The sequence below is a fragment of the Eucyclogobius newberryi genome, unplaced genomic scaffold (assembly GCF_026437365.1).
Source record: "Eucyclogobius newberryi isolate DKJ021-1_F unplaced genomic scaffold, fEucNew1.0.hap1 SCAF_22, whole genome shotgun sequence".
NCBI lineage: Eukaryota > Metazoa > Chordata > Actinopteri > Gobiiformes > Gobiidae > Eucyclogobius > Eucyclogobius newberryi.
This window is the reverse complement of record NW_027315857.1, coordinates 3,484,900-3,509,068: the sequence shown is the minus strand read 5'-3', so window position 1 is coordinate 3,509,068 and position 24,169 is coordinate 3,484,900. Positions and strand designations below refer to the sequence as shown.

Here is a 24,169-nt window from a genome sequence, read left to right as displayed (position 1 = left end):
AGAGGCAGTGCGGCTGGGGAAGTATGTCTGAGACACTCGCACTATCAGCACAGGGTCTCCACAGCAGGCTTTTAGCTAGGATTTGAAAACACCCCGTCCAACCGGGGGCTTTAAAAATCTAGGTTATGGAAAGCCAATATGTGTTTCACGACCTTTTTCCAAAGCTTTTAGCAAATAAAGCGGCGCTTTTAACGCGGAGGCAATCTAGAGCGGCTTCGCGCACGCCTCTTGTATCATATTGACTTTCCATATTCTCGCGCCACCTGCGCCTCTCGGCCGTGCGGATCACACTCTGCGTATCGCGCCGTATTTTACATGGTATTTGGCCGTGGAGGTTCCGCATTTTCCAGACAACGGCTCGGCAGCCAATCAGAGCCAAGCACACAAACTTTGTCGACCAATCAGCGCGCAGCATGCAAATTTTCACTTGTAAACACTCAACTGTCATGGCGCGGACCACGACGGACTATCGTCAAGCGCTTCCCGGCCCGATTTAAAAACTTTTCTAAAATGTATTAATAAAAATTACACTGTCCTTGCCCTCGAAAATGTCCGTCCACATGTCGAGATACCCTGTCCAAAAGACGGGAAGACGGCCCTCTAGCTAAAAGCCTGCTCCACAGGGCTGCGTACTTTCTCCCCTGCTCTTCTCCCTGTAGACAACTGCGTCACCTCCAACCACAGCTCCGTAGTTGGGGATGAGTCTGTCTCTAGACAGACTCCCTCTAGGAGGGAGGTGGACAGACTAGTGCCTGTAGAGATGATCTTGGACTTCAGGAGCCCCCCATCACCACCGTGGACTCCTTCCTTGGCACCACCATCACCCAGAAGGAAATAAATAGGAGTAAATTAAAAAAATCAATAAAAAATAATAATGATAATAAAAATCTGATTCAATTTTTACACACAGGGATTTGGCACTTGTATGTGCACAGATATGTGTTGTGTTGTAAGGTCAGAGTGGGTTGTATGAAAAGTTGTGTGAGTAAAGTGTGGTACCACAAGTGCACAAATCGTACCTCAAGTCCAACTTCAAACAAACTCCAAACTGCACAGTAAAACCCTTTTAACAGCACAAAGTACTGCCCCTCAATGTGTTTGTCATTCAGTTAAACTCCAAAAATGATTTCAAATTACCATCATTTAGCAATATATGGACAGCAGATAATTCCTTATAGCCGTGCCTACTTCTTCTTCGTAAAGGCTGTACTTTTCCAAGGTTTAATACTCATACCAAGTTAATATCAATGGTCCATTTGACCAAGCTGCCATGAGTGTCACTATTTCACCTCTGCCCACCTCTTCCACGCAAACTCTGGTGCTTGCGTGGAAGTCTGCACATGTTCACGTCAAGTAATTTTTTATAGCTCACAATTCTTGCGTGAAAAAATGCTTACGCACATTTTGGGCTTCGTTTTGTGCGAACCAGGCCTGGCCAATATTCAGGCTAGAAGTCCTAGTACTGGGATTTTATAATGTATTGTAATTTTATTTTATTTGGTGGTGTATTGCATTTTGTGTGACTGATTTGATTGATAGTAGCAGAACTACCAATAGTAGTGGTAATAGTAGAAGCTGTAGTAGTAGGTGATTTCCTTTTCAGTCCTTGAGGGTAAATTGTCCTGCAGAGAGTATAAGCTTGTGTGTTTGATGTCTTTCCCCCACTTCCCCCTGTTCAGACTCCTGTGGCTCCTGTGTAATCACCTCCAGCTCACTCCAATTAAAGAGCCCCACATAAAGACAGAGATGGAAAGAGGGGGTCTGTCCCACTGCCCTGTGCTCAGTGCTTACTGGAAACAGAAGAGCAGGGAGACTGGTCAACCCTGCTTTAATCCATTGGCAACATTTCCAAGTCTATGCTGTTTTAAAATGCAAAATCAAATGCAAAATCGAATTTTAAGAGCTTTTAACCATATTATATTTGTTCCCCCTTGTCATTAAACCACTGGAAGTTGTTTTATGTTGTTTTTGCTTTTTTGTTTTTAACATTTTTAACCGAAACATCTCTAACTAATATTTGGAAACACCCCAAACTTATCAATACAATATACAATAGCATCTACAGACATTTCAATCAATTCAATTTAAAACACTCAAACAATATTTTGACAAGTTTTATTGATATCTTGTTCTTATCATGTTTTAATGAGATTTTAACAGCAAAAATAGAGAGGATCTTCAATTCTTTAGATATATCTAGTTAGGATGGGAAGCTACACACAGGACATGAAGAAGTGCCCACGAGAACAGAGTAAGAGGAAGGAGGAAAACATGTCCAGAATGCTCTTTGGGCCTGTGGTTACCCCACTTGGGCTCTCAACAAACTGAAAAGTCTCTACCCCTTATTTGTCTGGACTGTTTGAAAAATAATTTTGACATTCCTGTTTATTTTAAACTGGGCAACACTTTAAGACAGAAACTGGTTCATCCTAAGGACAAGTTGCCAACTCAAAAACAGAGCAATGTAGTGTATTCTATCCAATGCAGTGAAAAAAAATTAAAAGAGTGTTCCGGTACATAAACAGCCACTTCACAAAAGGCCGCATCTAAAAGTCACAAACCACTCTTTTGAAGACAGTGAGGTGAAGATTCTAAGCAGGGAGAAGAGATGGTTTGAAAAAGGAGTTAAGGAGAACATTTTTGTTTTAAAAAGTCTCAGGGGAAACATAGGCAGTGTAAACAAATAGATTAACAAGACAGGCTAACATCAGGAGGTTACGCCCGGAGGCCAGGGCTTTACGCACCCCTGAGTAGGATAAATATCTAGTTCTCAGACCAGATCCGCAGATTGTGAATGACTTTTGAGTAAAAGTCAAAACGTCGAGTCAGTGTCTAAATGACTTGAGTATTTTTCTACGATGGAACACTCCTGGCCCAAAACTAGCATTTGACTATGTGACTTTTGTAGAATACACATGACTAAAATTCACTCTTGTGTTTACCATACAGTACCAGATTTACTTGGAGAACTGGTTCACCAGGTGTACCAGGAGAGCCTCGGGATTGTGACCTTCCCTGTTCATTTTTTGCTCAGAATTTTCTTACCCTAAAGAGACAGGTTTAAAATGTTTTAATTCTGACATTTTCAATGTGTTTTTCTCAGTTCAAGCCTTCAAATTCTACAGTCTAAATTTAGTGTGAAATTCACAGTAAAAAAACAAATGTAATAATGAATCAGGGCCTAAAGGCCTTAGCAGTCAATAGTGTAAGTACAGCAGCTGTTTCCTATTGGCCTTTCTGTTCTGTGGCCGGGATTTATAGCTAAGCAAGATGGTTTTTCGACAATTGTGATAAATTTTTTAGCATTAAGCAACTGAAAACAAAAACATTTAAAGGGTTAAAAAATGAATGACGTTCCCTCGCCAAAATGAAAATCGAATGAAACAAATGATCTTCCATACTCCTGCCTCCTCTGTGTGGCTTAGTGGAACTCACTATGGAGCCATATTTGGTCTTAAACGCGTACAAATGAGCTGACAGGGACCGGCCGCTGGAGATGAGGGCCTGATAATCTACCTCACAGTGTCCTTCTGGGGGAGGAAATAGTCCGTCAACTGCCTTAATAATGCAGGAGCTGAATAATTCAACAGGTCCAGAGTCTTCTCAACCCCAGAGGAACATCCAGATGTGTCCCAGCCACAGAGGTGACAGAAAAGAGAGAGGAGAGGAGTGTGGCGTCATAAGAACAAGATAAATGTGTTGTTTTAAACCTGGTTATTAGCATGTAAAACAATTTAAAGTACTTTTATCTTTTATTTGATATGAAGGAAGAGCACAAATACTGAATTCATATAAACCAGATATCATGATCTTTAATACTGTTTAATTCAATATAATAATGTTTCTTAGATACAAAATAAATACTGTATACAGCATTTGACACAAGGAGATCTTGTGGAATATATAAAATCACAGCCTACAAAATAAACTACTAACATATATACATTGCCCTGATGCTAACAAGTCCAAAGGGGGGGGCCTTGGATACTTCAACATTGATATTGTCCCTAATGTGCAAAACTACAGCTTTTGTTGCAAATAACTTTAAAAAGACCGAATTGTGGACTGAGTAGAGATTGACACCCGCCAACCTCGATATCACTTTTGGGGCAAAATTAGACCGGGCATTTCCGAGTACAACCGAACGCAACCGAACGCAGCAGCCAATCAGATGCCCGCTTTCATCGAAATTAGATCACGGACACCGCTCGGCCAATGAGAAGCAAGAAGACTGCGAAGTCTGTCAAAACGAAACTTAAGCGATGAAAATGCCCCAAATATGGCCAAATTACTAGTTAAATCTTGATTTTTTTCGAGGAATTTAGATACAGGGGCACGGCGGGCCCCCTCCTGATTCAAACACCGGGCCCGCCGGAGATTTGACTGCTTACGGGCCCCGGGCCCCCGTCTATTTTGCGGCCTGAAGGGAGGACATGCAGTAAATAATCGGAGGTTGGGATTCGAACTCACAACACTATGGCCGGCTGCACTTGGAGCCTGGAAGGTGAGCTGTGCCTTAACCACTAGACCACCGGGCAGCACAAGATTACGTTTTTCAACATATAAAAATGGCTTTCAGTTTATTCCCAATAAAGTTTGACCTCTGCTTTGTCATGTGCTCAACCCATGCTTTTACTAACAGAGGATTGGCTGAAGACCTCTGCATTAAAAAAGATCCAAGCTGTTCACTAGGCGCGTTCGTGTTTAGCTCCGCCTGATCGACGAGAGTTGACGGCTGCAATGGAGGCGGAGCTAAATGTCTGCTGTAAAGATGATGTGGTTGAAATAGCATTTTCATTGATGACATCAAACTCGACAAAATAGTCCACTGTCAACTTAATTAAGATAATCATCAGCATCGAAGGTCAGGTATTTGAGCCACAGAAAAAAGGAGAAAAAACAAAAATGGAAAAAACAGAGTGTAGGTTCAGACACTTAAAGATGGGCTGCAAAGTTATTTGTAATTGTGCTTTCAAGTCGTCGTTGGCAGCTAGTATCCAAGTCTTAATATATTCAGACACTATTGATAAAAAAATAAACTACTATATAAAAAAATTACGCTCTTTTGTTGCTGCCGTCTTTTTGCCTTCCCATAACCCGTAAATGTGACGTCACTCCGGGACATTGTCTGGCCAACACAGAGGATATTTACACTGAAGTGGACAGCGATAGCGACCAAAATACGAGTGAATCCTCGTCAAGTGAGAGGATTTCAATGGATCACGAACAGCATCCAGTTGAAGAACCAGACTTGCTGTATTCCACTTTTAGCTGTAGCAGAGTGTGTTTTGGTGTTGAACAATGATGATCTGAATGAGTTGAACGCGTTTAATAAATCTCAACTGACTGACTTATCCGTCTGTTTTGTTTAGCATAATGCGCTTTATAGTCCGGTGCGCTTTATATAAGTATCCATAGTAGACTATTTATTGATGGTGCGCTTTCTAATCCGGTGCGCCTTTTCGTGAGCAAAATACAGTACTTCAAAATAAAGTATTTGGGGAAACTGAATATGAGTAATACAAGTAATTTATGATTTGAAGTGAATGTGATGTAAAGGACCAAACATTAAACAAAATCATATCTGAAAGAGCGGTGCAAGTAATACAAATGTACAAATAATTTCATATTGTCAACATAAAGCTTTTTGTCTCTCAGAAACCAACACTTTTACTGAAGTAAGAGACCATTACACTGTACAATATATTAGTCAAGAAGGAGCGTATGGGCTCTGAAAACTAAGACGAGTAGAAAAATTGAATTAAAAGGTTTCTCAAATAAATCTGACAATAACTCTGGCAATAACAAACAAACAAATAACACAAAAACCTGAAAGCTGTGCGCAGATGCAGGCCAAACCAAGATGATAACAAGGCCCTTGCTGTTGTATGTATCAACCCTGACTCAGCTGAGGGTTCAACCTAGTCCAAGGGCCAAACATGACGCAAGGACCCATAGCGCATGTGTGTCAGGTGCTCTGCGTGAGGGCCAGGACGTGGGAACCAAGTGGGATTATGCAAAAAAAATTATACTTTGGGGTCAAATGTGAACGTTAAGATATTTCCGAGATGTTTTACTATCCAAAATGTCTGTCTGTCTGTCTGTCTGTCTGTCTGTCTGTGTGTGTGTGTGTGTGTGTGAACCTTTGAACTCTGACCTTTGCCGTGTGGGTGGGGCCTGAGTAAACACTGTGGGAGCGTGCTCAGTTATGCACAAGAGCCTGATGCTAATGTCATGCTAACCCAACAACAATGCTGTGTCTGTGTGCTCCATAAGATCTGCTGCTCTCTCATCAGAACGGCTTTATAAAGCAACATATATTTGGAACTAAATATCCCAATTGTGATTAGATTCTAAATATATATATTTTTTAAATTAAGGACTGGGTTAATTTCTGTGTGTGACAGTGGAGATTGTCAGGATATCACATTATGAGAATAAACATCCTACAAGTATTGTGCCCACAACCGAACAATAGTGAAAAGCATACATTTCAGAACATGTTGTGTAGAGATCGGGTTTAGCAGGTTTTATACATAACAAGACGGGATGTTTTGGTTGCAAAGGAAATAATGCTAAATAAATGCAGTTACTGCGATTTGTGACAATTCAAATAGATTTCTATTTGAATTGATTGATTGAATTGATTGATTGATTTGAATTGATTCAATTGCGATACATCACCTGGCGTGTCACATGATTCCATGATAATAGAAAGTTAAAAACATACTTCTGAACATTTTCCATGGAGATAGATACGTTTTATGCCATACTGTGGAATATTATAACTAAAGGAACACCATTTCCATAGAAACAAGCAGGAGGAGGCTGCTCCAGGCCAAGCGCCAGTCAGGTTTGTGGAGATGCAAGCCTTTTTTTCATTGCAATAAAAAAACATTAAAATTGAAAAAAAGATGCAAAAAGCTATCAACAGCTTTTCCTCTCAGTTAGAGCTGAGGACACAATTTTAGCCCGATTTCCACAGATTTTCTGCCGTGCCTAGTCAGTCCCACCCATCTGCGTTGTCCCATTGTCCGTCTGAGGGAGTCTGATCCCTCCTTCACTGTGGAACTCCTCCAGGTTTATACTTTTTCCCAAGGAAGTTTTGTAGTTTTTCCTGGCCGAGAAGGAGGGTCTAAGGACAAGGGACCCTGGGACATTGCCAAGTCCCTATGAAAATTGTTTCATCCGTTTTTCACTGTCGCCCTCTGAGGCAACTGCTGTTGTGATTTTGGGCGTTACAGAAATAAAATACATTGAATTTAATCTCTAGTTAAGAGAGTCGCAGTTTCTTCAGTCTCGTAGAGTGGAGGAGTTACAACAGGACTTGCATCTGAATTGTAAAATGTGCACCGCAGAAAGAAATAACTGGACCCCAATGGCATTCAACATGTAATAAAGCCATTATATTAGGTACACTGGGAAAATGGTCAGGGCTAAAACTTTCTATTTTCATTTTTTCAAAAGACAGAGATGCACAAAAAATGGGAACAGCAAAGCATACAGTATGGAGAATAATTGACGTGTTAGTGAAAAGTGTCTGAAGCCCTCATCTGTTTGGACAGAGCTCCAAATAACAGGTTTCATCTGAATCCAATCCATGAGAAGTGTGTCCAACTTCTTCACCTCTGTCGACACTTTTATGGCCCATTTTAGAGATTTCCTCAGAGTTAGTGAGCATCACAGCTAGCCTAGCGCTACAACATCACATGATGGTGTTGAAGCAATTAAAAGTCAGGAAAAGTCTTGTCAACAGTCGCACTTCACAGAGGCAGACCTAGATGAGTTTCGGGAAGAAAAGCGACCTGTTGCAGCCGAGCGGACACTTAAATAGCGTTTTGCATTAAAAACTAAACTTTTCCATTTATTGAAGATTGAGAACATTACTTGCTAATTCTGAAAAATATAATAATAAGGACATTATGCAAACAGAAACATGCCGTTCAAGTCGTGGATAGTCATGGATTGCCGAGCTGTAAAAAACACTAATCTGCAAAACCAATCAATCCAGAGCCCATCTCCAATCATGTGGAGTGGCCCCCAGGAGCCCTCCTCCTCAGGCCCCTCCTCTGGGCCCTCACCACACTCTCACACTCATCTGCATGTACGTCACTGGAAAGACACATGGCGTGACACATAATTCAATCTCCACTTGGCAACAGCTCAAACTTAAGCTGTAGCCGCCTGTGCCTTTGTCTGATGCAAATAAGAATAATTAGATTGTTGGTGAGAAATCTAATCATCGAAAACACCTGGTGACATGACTTGGACATTATCAGATCATTAGTAACTGTTTTATTAGGAAAACAAAGTACAAAGAATTGTAAAATAACAAAATAAGGCATGTTCGGACCATTGACAGTATATATAAGATAGAAAGCAGGTCATCACTCCGCTTACTGAAATGACAACCAGATTCTTTTAATCAAATTGGCTGTGGGTTGGCGCCCCCCCTATAGGGGAAGCGGGGGAGGGGGGTGTTTGGGTTCAATAGTCTTTGATTAGTTAGTTGTTAATGTGAATTTATATTTAGTATATATATATATATATATATTTTGATCTTGATAAAAAATTTGCATACGTAATTAACTGGCACAATGGAAATATGTGTGTGTCCTAGTAGTATATGTGTACATTTTAGTGTTACGATTATTGTGAAAAACATCACAATTCAACAACAAATCACGATTATTTAGACTGTGACAAAACAAAAGCGAGATCTTTCATTTTCTTGTTACTGTTCCTCAAGTTTGTGACCGGCTTTACAAAAATTAACTTTCTGAAAGACAAAATAAAGGTAAATGTAATAAAAACAGCCAGATGAAATATAGTTCTTTACATTTAGGTCTATTTTTTGGACTGCGTATTGAACAAAAAATATTTAATTTTGGTTTTAAAATTGTCATGATTATTATTTTATGGTTCTTATTATTTTGTGACCAGAATAATCATAATTATCGATTAACCTAATAATAGTAGGGACATACTAGGGATGTCACTATGTTTTTAGATTTAAAAAATCTATAATGAATTGTAGATTAATTAATGTCTTGTTCAGTATTTAAAATGAGGAGAAAATTAACTTAGGTAGGTGGGTTAGTAGGTGGCGGTAAAAGCAGTTAGCTGCCAACCGCCATTAAACACAACAACAACAGTTTGCATTTTCTTGTAAATAATGTGCACTTCGACATGGTGTTATGAAAAATCTTGCCTATTTTGAGATCATTAACTTTTCCTCTGTTGAAAATCCTTCAGTTTTCTTTACAACAGCTTTTTAATCTTTAGCTTTGGCTCGCTCTGCTCCGCTCTAGTAGCTCTTGCTCTGATTGGTCAGAGCGGTCACGTGGTTCGCAAGCCTCGTGTGGGAGAAGAGCACGCATGTTTGGTGGACTGAGAACGGTTGGCACTGGATCATACACTCCTAACTCACGGAAGTCAGAATTCCACTAGTTAAAGGCGCAATGGACGATTTTTCGGCAATTTGAGAACGCAGGCGGAAGTGCGCATGCGCACTCCCCCGTGCGACCTGATACAACACACGTGGGTTTGTTTATTAGCGCAACAGATCGCATCTGTCAATCTACGTCTCCCGTAGATTTCCGTCTCTTATAAGTCAGCTCGAACAGTCTTTCTCCATCTTCATTTTGTCCCGTACACTGAGGGAACTCAGAAACGTGCTGCTCTCGGAGGACGAGCCGCACACGGCTGCAGGTGAGCAGTAGGTGCGTTTTATGATTGAAACGTGGCAGGACTAATTGGCAGTCCACGCCACGAGGAAAGAAGACTCAGATTTGGGCAAAAAAATTGTGCATTCAACTTTTAACATACGGAATCGGGACGAAAGTGACTGAATCTGAATCCAACATGGCGGCGACCGAGACCGGTCCCACTGATACAGTTCATATGATAATTTTCTCTCTCTAAAAAGCTTTTTTTCATTGCATTTCAGTCTGTTCCACTACACACGTAGTATAGTCTGCTCAAAGATAGTGTTTGACCATAAAATAAATAGCCCTAACCCCTAACCTTAACCCCTAACCCTAAGTTTTTGTTGACCAGGCAAACATTTTTTTAATGTTTGATCACCTGTTCATGTATTAGCAAGAGTGTAGCGAACTAGAGATGCACCGATTCCAAAATTCTTGGCCGATACCGATTTCCGTTTTTTAAGGAGGTCTGACCTGCCAAAACCGATTTTTCCGATACCGATTTTCTATCTAGCCTCCGATTTTCCCACAAACTACCCAGTATTTTATGAAAAAGTTGCATGTATACAGGACACACGTTTTATAATATAAAATGTAATTTATTGTGTGGAAAAATAGAAAAATAAATAACTATATATAAAAATAATATATAAATACAGAACTATATACTAACTAATATGGCCTGGAGAAGAGTGGGGGACACAGAGGAAAAAGGAGTCCATTTCTCCTGCAGAAGATGCAGCTCATTCCTCTCATCTTCAGCTCCAATGGTTCCAGATTGAAATCAAATGAACTATTTTCATATAGTAATTTAAACATTTGTTATTTTACACATTCTTTTGAATGAGCTGGAACCCTCTGCAAGAGAGGAAGTCAATGGAACATGAGGAGGGTCAGTCCCAGAGCGCTGCCAGGACCTCCCTCTCAAAGCTGGAGGACTCTGGCTCCAGCAGATCCTTGTGGTTCTACAAAAAAAAAAACACATCGCAATTTAGATAACACAGGCTAAAAAACAAATTGTAATCCAACCAAATACTTTTACACCTGTGGGTGCAGCAGAAGGGCCAGCATCCCCTGAAGGAGCAGGAGCAACAGCAACAGGAGCAGGAGCAGCAGGAGCAGGAGCAACAGGGAGGGCTGAAGGCAAATCCAGATCTTAAAGAACATTGTACAGCAGTTATTTGAGCCCAGTACATTTACTGCAATATTATTCAAACTTTTAATATTATAATACAGTATATTAAATGAGGCACATATATTTTGCCAATATCATTTTCCAGTTTCATCAGCTCTTTGACTAACTTTACACTCTCACTAGAAGCAGAATCAGCTGTGCACTGTAGATTCTAGAGCACTATAGATTCTAGAGCACACCTGATTGTGTAAACATGTCTTTGAGGCTGTGGGACAATTAAATAGTCCTGACATTAGATTGTAGTCACTCATTTCGCTGTTCCAGTCAGTAATTTAAGTTTTGTATCTAAGTAATGTATGTCTCAAATGCATCAAAGTGTTTTTAAAGTCTCATTTCAGGTGGATGAGATCTCTTGTTAGCATTAGCTCGTAGCTCATTAGCTCGTAGCTCTTTGCTAGTTGAGCAGAACAACAACAACAACAACAACTAACTCTTCTGACAGCCCTGCTGCTGCTTCTTCTGCCCCCTTCATGTGTCCCTACTCTTCTACAGATAACTCTGAATAAACACATGAACTCGTCAAACACAAACCAGCGCAAATTATTTTGACCGCATCAACTATCAACACGTAAATTGTAATCGTCTCAAAGTTATAATAACTTACCCCACAGTCCAGTCTCCTCTGATCCTCCTCTGATCCTCCAGGCTCGGTCCTTCTTGTATTCCACCAAAGTTGGACAAATCTGAACTTTTCTGCGACGAACAATTTTAACGCTTTGAAGCTTATGCGCCTGTCAAAGCGTCTAGAGCGGAAAACGGCAAAACGCACCCTCCGCGCCGCGCTCCACGCTCCACGCAGAAAAAGCAGGAATCGCGTTTACATAGACTTTGAGTGTAAACTGGACGCTTTGGCCGCCGCGCTCTGAAAGAGTCTTGTAGTTTTTAGCTGTTTTGCGCTGGGCGCGTTGAGCTGCTACGCACCGCGCATGCGCGCATGCGGGTCAGTTTGGATCGGCCGAAAACCGGCAATTACGACATGGACCGGCCGGTCACCGATTCTGGCCGATTCAGCATAAAACCGGCTTTTTAAATCGGCGGCCGATTGATCGGTGCATCTCTATAGCGAACTCAAGTTTAAAAAGTTTAATACCAAAATAAATTCTGGATCAGAGTGGGAATCGAACCCAGGATCTCCAGCACCCCACACTATTTTTAACAACTGGGCTGCGAGACAGGAAATCTAGCTCGCATGTGATTTGGGCCGCCAAGAGGGCCGCCATATTGGATTTTGTAACTTCCGAATTCTGACTTCCGTGAGTTAGGAGTGTATGATCTAGTGCCGACTGACTGAGAAATACTTGATGTAGCTAGCCGCTAAAGGCTAAATTGGCAACACGCGCCAATGAGTGCCGCCATTCGCTCAAAACGGCTATGTTTGATAGCCGGGGCTTGGTGTCCATGCTCAGTGCCTGGCTCTGGGTCCAGAGGCAACTGACGTCACCCAAACATAACTAATGTTTTCTTTATGAAAAATTAAAATAAAAAACTGTGAGACATGGCTAAAGCTAAAGTAAAAAGAGTATCTTCTGTCTCCAGTTTTTTACAGTGTTCAAAGTGTGTGTCACATGTGTTAGTGAGGCTCTCTCCTCCCACATAGTCCTGGCTCCACCACAAATACCCAAAGACCCAAGCTACTGCTGCCGACATTATTCACAGAGAGGGGCCTCTAGGTGCTGCTGGTGGAAGCAGCAGGGATAAGCTGGCCATGTGGAAAAAAAGGAATATCTACACAATATTCAGTTGATGTTTTGAATGAACCATAAAATGAACCACAAGTGCAGAAAATCCCCTGCCCTATAACAACCTCACCCTAATTTACACCAAAGCAGTAAGACCGCGTAAGCACAGCAGAGCAGCAAACATGTAGGAATCACTTTTAATATTACTCGGTCAGACAATCTACACCAGCAATGTTTGACTTCCAATGGGCATAATTACACTACATATCTCTCAAATTAGTTTGGAGTTCTAATGTTTCAGCGTCAAAGGGGTGTCTAAAAAAACATTTCAGGAGAAAAAAACAGGAATGAGGAACATGATAAAATAAACTTGTGATACACTTTCCATATAAGTAATCTGAAAAAATGAGAGTCAAGTAAACAACATGCATTTCATCCAGGACCTGAGGGAATGACTAACCTAATTTATGCAAGCATGGCAGCCACTGTTTGTTATTGCTCTATGCAAAGCACTCTCATAAGCTATTTTTTTAAACTTCAAATTCGTCTAACTAGCATGTAATATGTAAGCAGTGTATGGTGTCAGTTTGGTCTCTAAATGGTGAGAAGATACAGACTCGTATTGCAGGAGCAGCTCTACTGTCTCACTGTCTCTGATGTCAATTGAGGCTTTTAAATATACACGTGTTTGCCGTTTTTACTACGTTATGTATTGCTGTAGCTCAAGGAATACATTCAGAGTCATTCACACAGGAGACAAGGTGGAAACAGAAGCAATCAGGCAACGACAGGAAAGTTTTTCTGTTTTCATGTTTTGAAGCATTTTTGCCTGTTGACATAGTGGATATTCTATTACTGCTTTTCTAGTAAACAATATACTCCCTGGTGTGTGGGAACTTGTTACTCTCCCCTCTCTATACTGCACAACTATCGGTACAGTACAGTACTCTCTCTACATACTATGCAGTTTGTGGCTACTCTCTCTGACCTGCTGTTCGCCTCCCACCTTGGTTCCATCATTAATTAACCACATGTCATTGAGCCAGACACTTTAACAAGTCTGCACAGCAGCAGCAGACACCGCAGTGTTCTAATCAAACCATAGAGTCACACATGTACACAGCCACCCAGGACCTGTCCCACCCTCTTTCCCCAGGGCTCCTCCTCCACTTGCTGTCCAAACTTTCTGACCTGGATCACTGAGAATCGCACAAACAAATCCTTTTCACACTCAAATGTCCTTTGTCTGCCCACCCAAGACTAGAGACTGTTCCTATACTTTAGAAAGATGTTTAGTCTGAAACCACACGTCTTCCAGGCATTCATTAAAGGGCTAAATTAGGGTAGTATTACAAATTTGGAATCGCGATTAGTGCTTAATTGTCCCCATTCAGCCAAACACATTTTACCAACTTTAGCTCTGCCCACACGGACATTCCATAACTCTGTTTAAATTTCAGAACCATATTGCACAATCCATACAATAACATTTGATTGTTGCGCTACTGCATTAACACAGCATTTTTAGCTAAATCTAATGCAGGCAGTCTAGGTCAAAGTTCAGAGGCCATAGTGTCCAGCAGTAGAATCACACTCGACATAATTTATGTTTAGGGATGGATGTTTAGATGTTATTTAATTGTATTTACACCATTTAAGGCCCTTTATATAAAATTAAAATGTATTATTGTTGTTTTATGCAATGTTTTTGACCTGGATAAAAATAGCATTACCACGCATGTTCATTTACCAAATTATAAAATAACATGCATCTTTCTCAATCAATTCACCACATAACACATAATCATTCATGCTAAATAATACAATGATGGATGTTTTAAGTTCAAAGTTCAAACTGGGTACTACTCTGAGCAGAGTTTTGGTGCTATTCTACTCTCGGCCTGAACCGGTATTAATTGTGAGTGTTGAAGGGATTTGTGTGTTGGCCTATACTGGCTAATTATTTTATTAGTCTACAACATAGATTACGGCAAATAGATTTTTGGTACGGTGCGTCACAACACCTGAAGCTGTCATGAGCTCCTTCTGGTCCAGTTGTAGGCTGTGCAGTGTTAGTCCTGGTCCTCGTCCGGGTGTCGTTCTGGTTTAGAAACAAGTCCATCGCTGGAGTCATAAGCACTCTGCGGATGTTTGGTGCCAATTTTTGATGTGAGCGTAGGTCACAAGCCCCATGAGCTCCTCCCTGTCATGCTTGGGGTGCGTAGTAGGCCTATCGATATTCCCAGCTGTTCTTTGCCCTACAACTCTGTGGAAGAGCGTCAGTCTCCTCTGAAACATATATCAGTAAACTTCATGTAGCCTATGGGATGCATTTATTCATTTTTTCATTTGTTTAATGGGAAGGAGAGGCATTAAACTAAAACTCACCAATGCAGCTTCACTAGTGCTTAATTGTCTTTAATTGCTATGTACAGTATTTTAAGGAATGCCACTGTAGGTTAATTTTTTTTCCTCGTCTCAAATGGAAAAAGGCTACAAAATAGGAAAACCGATATAACTCTAAAATTGATTAAAAGAGCAATTGATATTGCATGCATTGATATTATTCCATGTTTTCCCTTTGGTAAACTGGGAGAAGTGTACCCAATGGAATCAGCACTACCTGCGGAAAACCGGGTTAAGAACAGAGGTAATGCCAAAGACCAAAGGCAGGTGAAGATATGAAGAGATGTGATCGTGGATAAGATAAGAGGTCCTTTATTCCCACAATGGGAAAATACATATGTCGATACACCGCCTGACCTTGGTCTTCAAGCATTAAGCCTATCAACACCAAGGACCAAGTAGTCAGCTAGACTACAAGCACTGTTGGATCCGTCAGCAAGCACTGTTGGACGCGTGCGTCATGGCGGTGTTATGACCGCACGCTCTCACAAAGGAGTAGTCTAAACAAATTGCAGACTGCATATCCACAAGCTTACAATCAGAGCCCTACACCTATCCTTGGTTTTGGCTCTGCTTGCACTCGGTGCTCTGCTCCTGGACCTTTGCTTTGCTGGTAGGCACATGCAATCAAACTGGTGCATTTTTTTTACCTACCTCTCAGGGATTCCGTACTGTGGCTGGGTCACAAGTGTAAAGGAGAACTGCTTCTATGGAATGGTTTATCCAGTTTTTAAACACTTGAATATATTTATTTCAGATATTTGTAAGCGATTAAAACCAACAAGCCTTTCCACACACACTCATCTCATGATGTGGCCTTACCACATTATAGTCATATGTTCATTTTGATCTTGAGCCTAGGGGCCCCCAGCACCTGACAGCAGCTGACCAAGTTGACTTTACACAACACACACGTCCACACACACACACACACACACGTCCACACACACACACACACACACAGGTCCACACACACACACGTCCACACACACACACACACACACACACGTCCACACACACACACGTCCACACACACACACAGAGAGAGAGAAGGGAAAGTCAAGTTATTTTAGATGCTTTGATGTGAGCAGTTTTAACTAAGTTATTAATCGACTTTTTTTTTAATCACTGTAATTTATATACCTTACATTACATGTCTAAAGACTAGTTTCTCAAATTTGTACATCACAATTGTTGTTTGTCTTTTGGAGAGTGTTTGCAAAATTTGAATATTGAGTGTATCATCAATAAAAAACAAGTTATTGTATACCAAGTATATTGTTTATTAAAAACCTTTGTCCGGGTCGACACCCCTCCTTGAACCGCCACCTTAACGTGGTGGAGGGGTTTGAGTGCTTGGATGATCCTATGAGCTATGTTGCCTGGGGCTTTATGCAGAGCCAGACCAATCGCGGTCTCAAAATCGAGATCCGTTATGTTTTATTGGTCCCTTTGCCCGTGGGACCTGGCCAGGCCCAGCTCAAAAAGTCAAAATGGGACCACCTTCCCGTAGACCCACTATCCACAAGAAGGACCAAAAGGGGCCGGTCCAGTGTATTTTGGGCGGTGTTCCAGTGTCGGGACCTAGGACTATCCCTTGCTAAATACTGTGATATTTTGTATGTGAAAACAGCAGGCTGGGCTAGAATTGCTCCTCTGCAATCAAATAAATAAATCTATCTATCATGTAGCCTAGATATTTACTATTTTGGCAGTGTGGTTTAGTGAAAATCAAAGCAGTCTCTCTGTCCCTGTGCCAACATCGCAGCCTCACCAACCTTACCCGGACACTGCAGAGGAGAGTTGTGCCTGTCCCCGAGGGGACATGAGGAGGGGTCTGAGCATGGCTGTCAAACTGTAGCCCAGAGCATTGAGGAGGGGGCTGAGTGCTAGCTGTTAGCCAATAGCCATGGAACCAGTCCAGGTCATGAACTGTGATGTAACCCACAATTAGTTTCCCCTCACTGCATCCGGGAGTAAACACTAAGACTGTGCTGATTTTGTTAACTTAAAAGAATACAAAAAATATATATATATCATTATTTATGCCCTTGAAATGAAATCGTGATCACTTTCACTTAATTTGTTTTTGATGGTTCACTTTTAACTTGTCTCCATGGAGATGTAATTGCTTTGCCTGGAATGTTCCACAGTATGACACTGAACTCTTCATGAGGGCAAAAATTCTACAAAGTGTTCCAGTATTTGGGGAAAACTTCTACTCAAGAAAGTTGAGTAGAAAGAGTAATTGTAAGAATAACTGTCCGGATGCAACTGCAAAATCAGATTTATAATTTAAAGTTGATGACATTGGAAGGACAAAAGATTAAATAATGCACATTTCCAAAATGAGAAAATCTAAATCATATCTGAAGGAGCAGTGTAAAAAACACAAATGTTCAAATCATTTCATATTGTCAACATAAAGCTTTTGTCACTTGTAGACCAAATTTGAGCCTGAAAAAGAGCAGCAGACATCTTAACTTTCCATGCCTCAAACAGACTGTAAAACATCTGCAGTCGTGTCATCCACACTGTGAGACATTGTCCTCTGCCCTGCTCAAAGGCGCTCTTGTGTCGTCCTCTTGTATCCTCTGTGATGGATGTGTGAGGTTTGATCCTTCTGCATGGAACTGTCTGAAGGGGGTGAGCTGCGAGCAGAAGAGCTGACCCCAGAAGCGCATACAAAGAGCGGGCTTGTTCTGGAGCCAGCTCTGCCTACCACTGGGAGGATGTGGAGGGGCATCTGAGACTCATTTAAAACGGCTGGATGATGCTATTGTTCATCATTATAGTATATATACTATTAATAGTTATTGAGTGTCTGCGTGATGTCACGCAGGCACTATATGTTCTTGTATTTTGAGTGATGTCACGCATTTTTTATTATTATTATATTTTCCATGATTTTCCATTTAGCCAGTTTCAACTCCTTAACGCTTTAACCGATTTCAACAAGTTATACCTCATTACGATCGACATTTGAACAACTTGTACTTTTTGCAGAATTTGCAAAAGGTATTAGTACTTTTTCCCCAGTGAAATAAATGGGGCATTATGAGTTGTTGTTGTTGTTGTTGTTGTTGTTGTTGTTGTTGTTGTTGTTGTTGTTGTTTTATGGCGGTTGGCATCCAATTGTTGCATTACCGCCAGACTTTATTCCTCAGACTTTTCGTAGTCCTCAGACTGTCGTAGTCCGTAAAAGTACTCCTTCCATTGCTTTGGCGTTACAAAGCCCATGAGGTTGTTGTTGTTGTTTTATGGCGGTTGGCATCCGAGTGTTGCATTACCGCCAGACTTTATTCCTCAGACGTTTCGTAGTCCTCAGACTCTGTCGTCTGGTAATACTTAAGGCTTTATTCTTTAGGCTTTATTCTTTAGGCTTTATTCTTTAGGCTTTATTCTTTAGACTTTTATGAAGGAGCCAATCGAGAGAGAGAGAGGGGGGGAGAGAGGGGGAGGGAGAGAGGGGGAGAGAGGGAGGGGGAGGGAGGGAGATAGGGAGAGAGAGGGAGGAGGAGAGAGAGAGGAGGGGGAGAGGAAGAGAGAGGGCGGAGGGAGGGAGGGAGGGACGCAGACGCTCCAGCAATGGCTTCAGCCATTGCAAATTATCTAGTTAATTATAATATAATTAACTAGATAATTATTATATTAATATCCCCAAACTAGAGGAATGGCTTGAGCAGATCCCAGGAAAAAAATCAGACATCTCGGTCCAGAAAAAAGCAGTGCTAGGAACAGCAAAGATACTGCGCAGAACCCTCAAGCTCCCAGGCCTCTGGCAGAGGACCCGAGCTTGAAGGGGGATAAATAGAGACCACCCGTGGAGGGTGAGGTGAGAGTTTTGTGTCTAAATGATTTCAGCATTATGATACTGCCTTCAGCCATTAGTTTAAACTGTACCAATTTTCATTACATACCAAAATTGTGAATACAATTGTGTGATCTGATACAGTGCTCACTGGTAATACATTTAAATGACTATATATTTATGTTAATTTATCATTTCCATGATTCCATTAAGTTTTGGATAGCCAATATTCAAATGTCTTGATGGTGGATAGGCTTATACACCATGTAATAGTATGTTTAGGGTGCATGTACCTTTGGAAATATTGAAGGTACATTAAACCATCCTTGGAGGAAATTGCAACCCCATATGAGGCATAGTTACCATCCCTTTAAAAGATTCTGGGGAGAGCACAGAATTGGGCTATTTTAAGTAGGCCTGTTTTATACAGGCAATAGTTTACTCCAAATTGTGACAAATTCAGCATTATCCACCTATGTGTATAAAGGCAAAACATCAGACTAAACTGTGTGTAATAAATCAAACACAAAATAATATTCCTGTATGATTGAAATAGGTATCGAATTGGTATTGTCAATCGTGATAAGTATCAGATTAGCCAGATTAGAGGAAATGCACATTCCTAAATATTAAGTAGCCTATTGCTTGGTATCAGATTGAAACAAAAACGACTTGTATTTCTGGGTTTCAGATGACGTCACAACATGCCAATGATATATAATACAGATGGGGCAGCTAAAATAAATATTGTTAAATGCAGGTTTTTGGTATAATAAAAGAAGTTGGTGAGTCTAGTCACTATTAGAAATAATTCATATATGAATTAACCTTTTTGATATTTCCTGGTAAAGTCCAGTGTAATCGATAGGGAAACCTGGCACTTGCCACCCATCTGAAATTATGACATCATCACATTCAAGAATCTGAAAACAATCAATTGCCCATCTCTAGTTCCAATCTCTCACAAACCCTTTGGTCCACTGTTAATATCTAAAAGCATGAGTTTTTGGGCATTTTTCTTTTTTATGGCCATGTCAATAGTGCTGCCTACTGCTCGTTCTTCCAGGTTTACAAGAATACTTTACCAGCTGAAGACAGTGCACAGTTGTCTCTTTTTGTTACAAAGTGCTGCTTTTACAATATACCCTATGGGAGAATGTCATCCTTTAGAACAGGCATGTCCAAACTAAGGCCCTCAGACCAATTTTTGTCGGCCCTCCGGCTTCCTGCTAAGTTGGTCCAAACAACAAAAAGTAGTAGTTTTTACTGTAAAATTGGAGAGATTGAAGCATTTTGATGTTATACCAAATGTTATAAAATTGGAGAGATTGAAGCATTTTGATGTTATACCAACATCATATTAATGTTCCAAGTCTTATTAAAGGTGTGGAGGCATCAAAACTATGTCAAATGCAAAAAATCAACATTTTCACATTGTTTGTGGCCCTCTGCTCCGTTTAAGTTTCAAAATGCGACCCTTTGTGAAAAAAGTTTGGACACCCCTGCTTTAGAAGAATATATTTGAGTATTCCAGCTCTAAAATATTAGAATGTGAAGAGAGAAAAAATATACAGTAAGTCAACAATATTATCAAAGAATACAACGCATGTCGGTCCTGCAAGACTTAGAAAGTGATGGAAAGTGAAAAGCCCTATTATACTGACTGAAAGCATCCACAAGAAGTCTAGTTTTACCAGCCACTGCAGCGGTCTGGGTTTTTTGTCTTTAGACAAGTGTTCTTGTGTTAAACCATATGAATCTGTGCAGTGTTTGTCAAATATGAACCCCAGTGTACCGGAGTTGGTGAAACAGGCAGTCTGCAAGTGACCCACACAAGTCAGTGTACAGCTGTTGTTGAAACGGGTTATACTCAACGTTGAAACTATGAGTTAATAACATATGTCAGTTTGAAATGTTAGCCCTGCCCATTAAAGTCCCCTCTATAACTCAGATGTTGCACCGACAGAGAAACTATTGTATGGGACTTCTTGTACCTGTAAAAAAGGAGCTGATGTAAAGTAAATGACCGTGTTTGTACCCAGACAGACACAGCTGAAAGAGGAGAGAAAGAGAATGAAAGAAAGAAAGAAAGAAAAGTGAAGAAGAAAGAAAAGAGAAGAAGAAAGAAAAAAGAAGAAAAGAGAAGAAGAAAGAAAGAAAGTGTAGGAGGGCAGTTATAATCTGTGACACACAGAGATCATTATATTCGATTCTTGGGACATTTTAAATGGCCCCGTCCCCCTCATGCTGACGCCCCGTCTATGGAGAGTGTTAAATCCGACTTCAAGTATCAGACTAAAAACATAAAGCACTACTATTATCAAGCAGGGTCCAACATTTTAAACTGATAGCGTTGTCCACGTCTGCCTGCCCATCTGTGGGAGTCAGATCTCTCCTTTACTGTGGAACTCCTAGAGGTTTCTACTTTTTCCCAAAGAGGTTTGGTAGTTTTTTCTTGCCGAGAAGGATGGTCTAAGGACAGGGGATGCGGGGACATTTGCTAATTTCCAAAGAACATTGTCTAATCTGTTTTTCACGCCTTTCAAGGAAACTTCTGTTGTGATTTCAGGCGTTACAAACAAAAATACATTGAATTGAACTGAATTTAATTGAAATGTCACCATACTAGAGCTCCAAACTCAATTTCGATAAATATACTTTAGTTGTTTTTACCCATAGACCCATGATATCTCTTTTTAATTTTCTTTTTTTTCCTTTTATATACTTTTTTTTTTTCATTTTTCTCTTACACACAGGCCTATAAAGCTGTGACCACTTCAAAGCCCCAGCACTGAATGATCCTACTGTACCTGAAGGCACCATTGTTTGCCCAGCTCTGATGATGATAGCCTGTTCAAACAGAGTGAGAGCATAATGACTACCTACTGCACACCGCTTCATTTCACCTGCGCACTACGGGACCCAAACCCAAAACACAAGCGAATACAACCAATACCGGGGTCATGATAACAAAAAAAAAACACAATATTATATAACTACTTCATGCCATTAACACAATAAGCAGAATAATAGAGATGCAGATAATAGAGACCGATTGCAAAATTCTTGGCCAATACCGATTTCCGTTTTTTAAGGAGGTCTGACCTGCCAAAACCGTTTTTTCCAATACCAATTTTCTATCTAGCCACTGATTTTCCCACAAACTACCCAGTATTATATATATGAAAAAGGTGCATGTATACAGGACACACGTTTTATAATCCATCCATTTTCTACCGCTTGCTCCCTTTTGGGGTCGCGGGTGACTGGAGCCTATCCCAGTGATTTCGGGCCTTAGGCGGGGTACATCCTGGACAGTGACCAACTCGTTGCAGGGCCAACACGTTTTATAATATAAATGTAATTTATTTTGTGGAAAAATAAATAACTATATATAAAAATAATATATATATATATATACAGAACAGGAACAAAAAGGAGTGTCATTTCTGATTGGCTGCTGCGCCGCCTCGCTGCAGAAAAGTAGAACAAATCTGAACTTTTCAGCGCCGAACAATTTTAACGCCTTGAAGCTTATACGCCTGTCCAAGCGTCTAGAGCGGAAAACGCCAAAACGCACCCTACGCGCCGCGGAAAACGCAGGAGGTGTTCGACGCGCGTTTACATAGACTTTGAATGTAAACTGGACGCTTTGGCCGCCGCGGTCTGAATCTTGCTAGTTTTTATCAGTTTTGCTCTGGGCGCGTTGAGCTGCTACGCACCGCGCATGCCCGTTTGATCGGCCGAAAACCGGATATTACGACAGTGACCGGCTGGTCACCGATTGGGGCCGATTGGACATAAAACCGTCTTTTTTAATCGGCGGCCGATTGATCGGTGCATCTCTACAGAATAGTCCCAGTAAACCCTTGTTTAAATGTACGTTATTGTTAAAAAACATGATCAGCAATAAAGAGTCGGCATAATTCCTCATTCGTCTAGGAGTGTCCTATTGTAGAAAAAGATTCAGTTGTAGTCATCTGTTTTTCAGAAAACAGTGTCCAGATGACTACAACTGAAATAGCAGGAAAAAAAACATTTTAATACTTTGAAAAGTACGTATAATTAGTCAAAACGTTTAAAACAGAGTAGGGCTGCATTATTAAATCACAATTGAATTCAAACACAGCTTAAATGAATGCAATTACAAAAACCCAAATTACTACATAAGCCTGTTGAACCAGCTCGTTTTGCAAAATGTCTCAGACTTTTGTTAAACAGTGCTCAGAATATTATCAAGCAATAGATACATGCGATGAGCTATATATTTAACATGATATTCTGTGAACCAAATACATTTGAACTACACTATTTCTTTGCTAAGGCTTGATCTGCACAACCATTATATGAAACACAGCCATTTTAATCATAAAAATTGCGAATTTTTCACAAATTATGAAATTATATTGAAAGAAGTGCAAGTATGGATCATTTCAAAGGCATTTGAAAACATAATATGAAGATAATATGGAATCTAAATGAACACAATATGCAGCAAGGGACAACTGTAAAATCAGGTGAGTTTACATAGTCTGACCCATATAATTCCCTGCTCTCCATCAGAAATGAGAACAAATTCTAGAGGCAACAGAACCTCAAGTAAATAAAGTGTCTGACTTGAAGCAATGGCAGTCCACAGATTTGATTAAGGGTTTACGGATTTAACCCCCAACTGTATCACGTGAACTTACACAGGCTGTTTATACGTCCTGATTTTGTCCCGATTTATTTCTAGTTTAGTCCTGGTTTAATCCTTGTTAAGTACTAATTCAGTCCTGGTTTACTCCTGGTTTAGTCATGCTTTATTCCTGGTTTAGACCTGGTTTAGTACTGCTTTGACCCCGGTTTAGTCCTATTCCCTCCGCTCCAGACCTTTAAACACGTGGGTATTTCATCACAAACAAAAGCCCAGACTGAACCTAGCCCACCGTGGAGGCAGAGGACCGTGTGTGGGGGGGGGGGGGTTCGAGCCCGGGACATGACTCACCTCTGTGCCCTGTTCTCACACTGGCTGCCCGGGAGTCTCCGCCGCACAGAGCCAGGAAGAGCAGCGACACCGCCGCGGCCGCTGGTCCGGTCATCCTCGCCTCTGCTCCGGGGGAAGAGTTCAGCAGCGGCGGTCACAGCACATCCTTGGGCGCTCGGTCCAAAACAAAACCTCTCGTCACCGAACGCGGCACCTGACCACTTCTCTCCTCCCCGCACACACACCGCACACACACCGCACTCACTGCGTGGCGGAGGCTGTGCACAAAGCGCGCACAAGTCAGCTCTACATCCGCTCGTGTTATCCGCGGAAGGAGAGCGTCTAGGCGAAAAAGCGCACAGAAATACGCGTTTGGGGATGGTTTTTGGGGGTTATTCCGTTAAC

General features: G+C 41.0%; 1 protein-coding gene across 1 annotated transcript in view; it reads right to left on the bottom strand.

Annotated features, from left to right (window-relative positions):
- The window catches only part of sema4f (sema domain, immunoglobulin domain (Ig), transmembrane domain (TM) and short cytoplasmic domain, (semaphorin) 4F), a 157,990-nt gene extending 134,111 nt beyond the window's left edge, over nt 1–23,879 (bottom strand). Inside the window, exons 1-4 of the mRNA XM_072459414.1 lie at nt 23,786–23,879; nt 15,345–15,365; nt 15,186–15,204; nt 11,507–11,595 (exon numbers count right to left, since the gene is read on the bottom strand). Coding sequence (XP_072315515.1) covers nt 11,507–11,595; nt 15,186–15,204; nt 15,345–15,365; nt 23,786–23,879 — 223 coding nt within the window. The remainder of the gene's footprint in view (nt 1–11,506; nt 11,596–15,185; nt 15,205–15,344; nt 15,366–23,785) is intronic.
- Nucleotides 23,880–24,169: the final 290 nt, after the last annotated feature.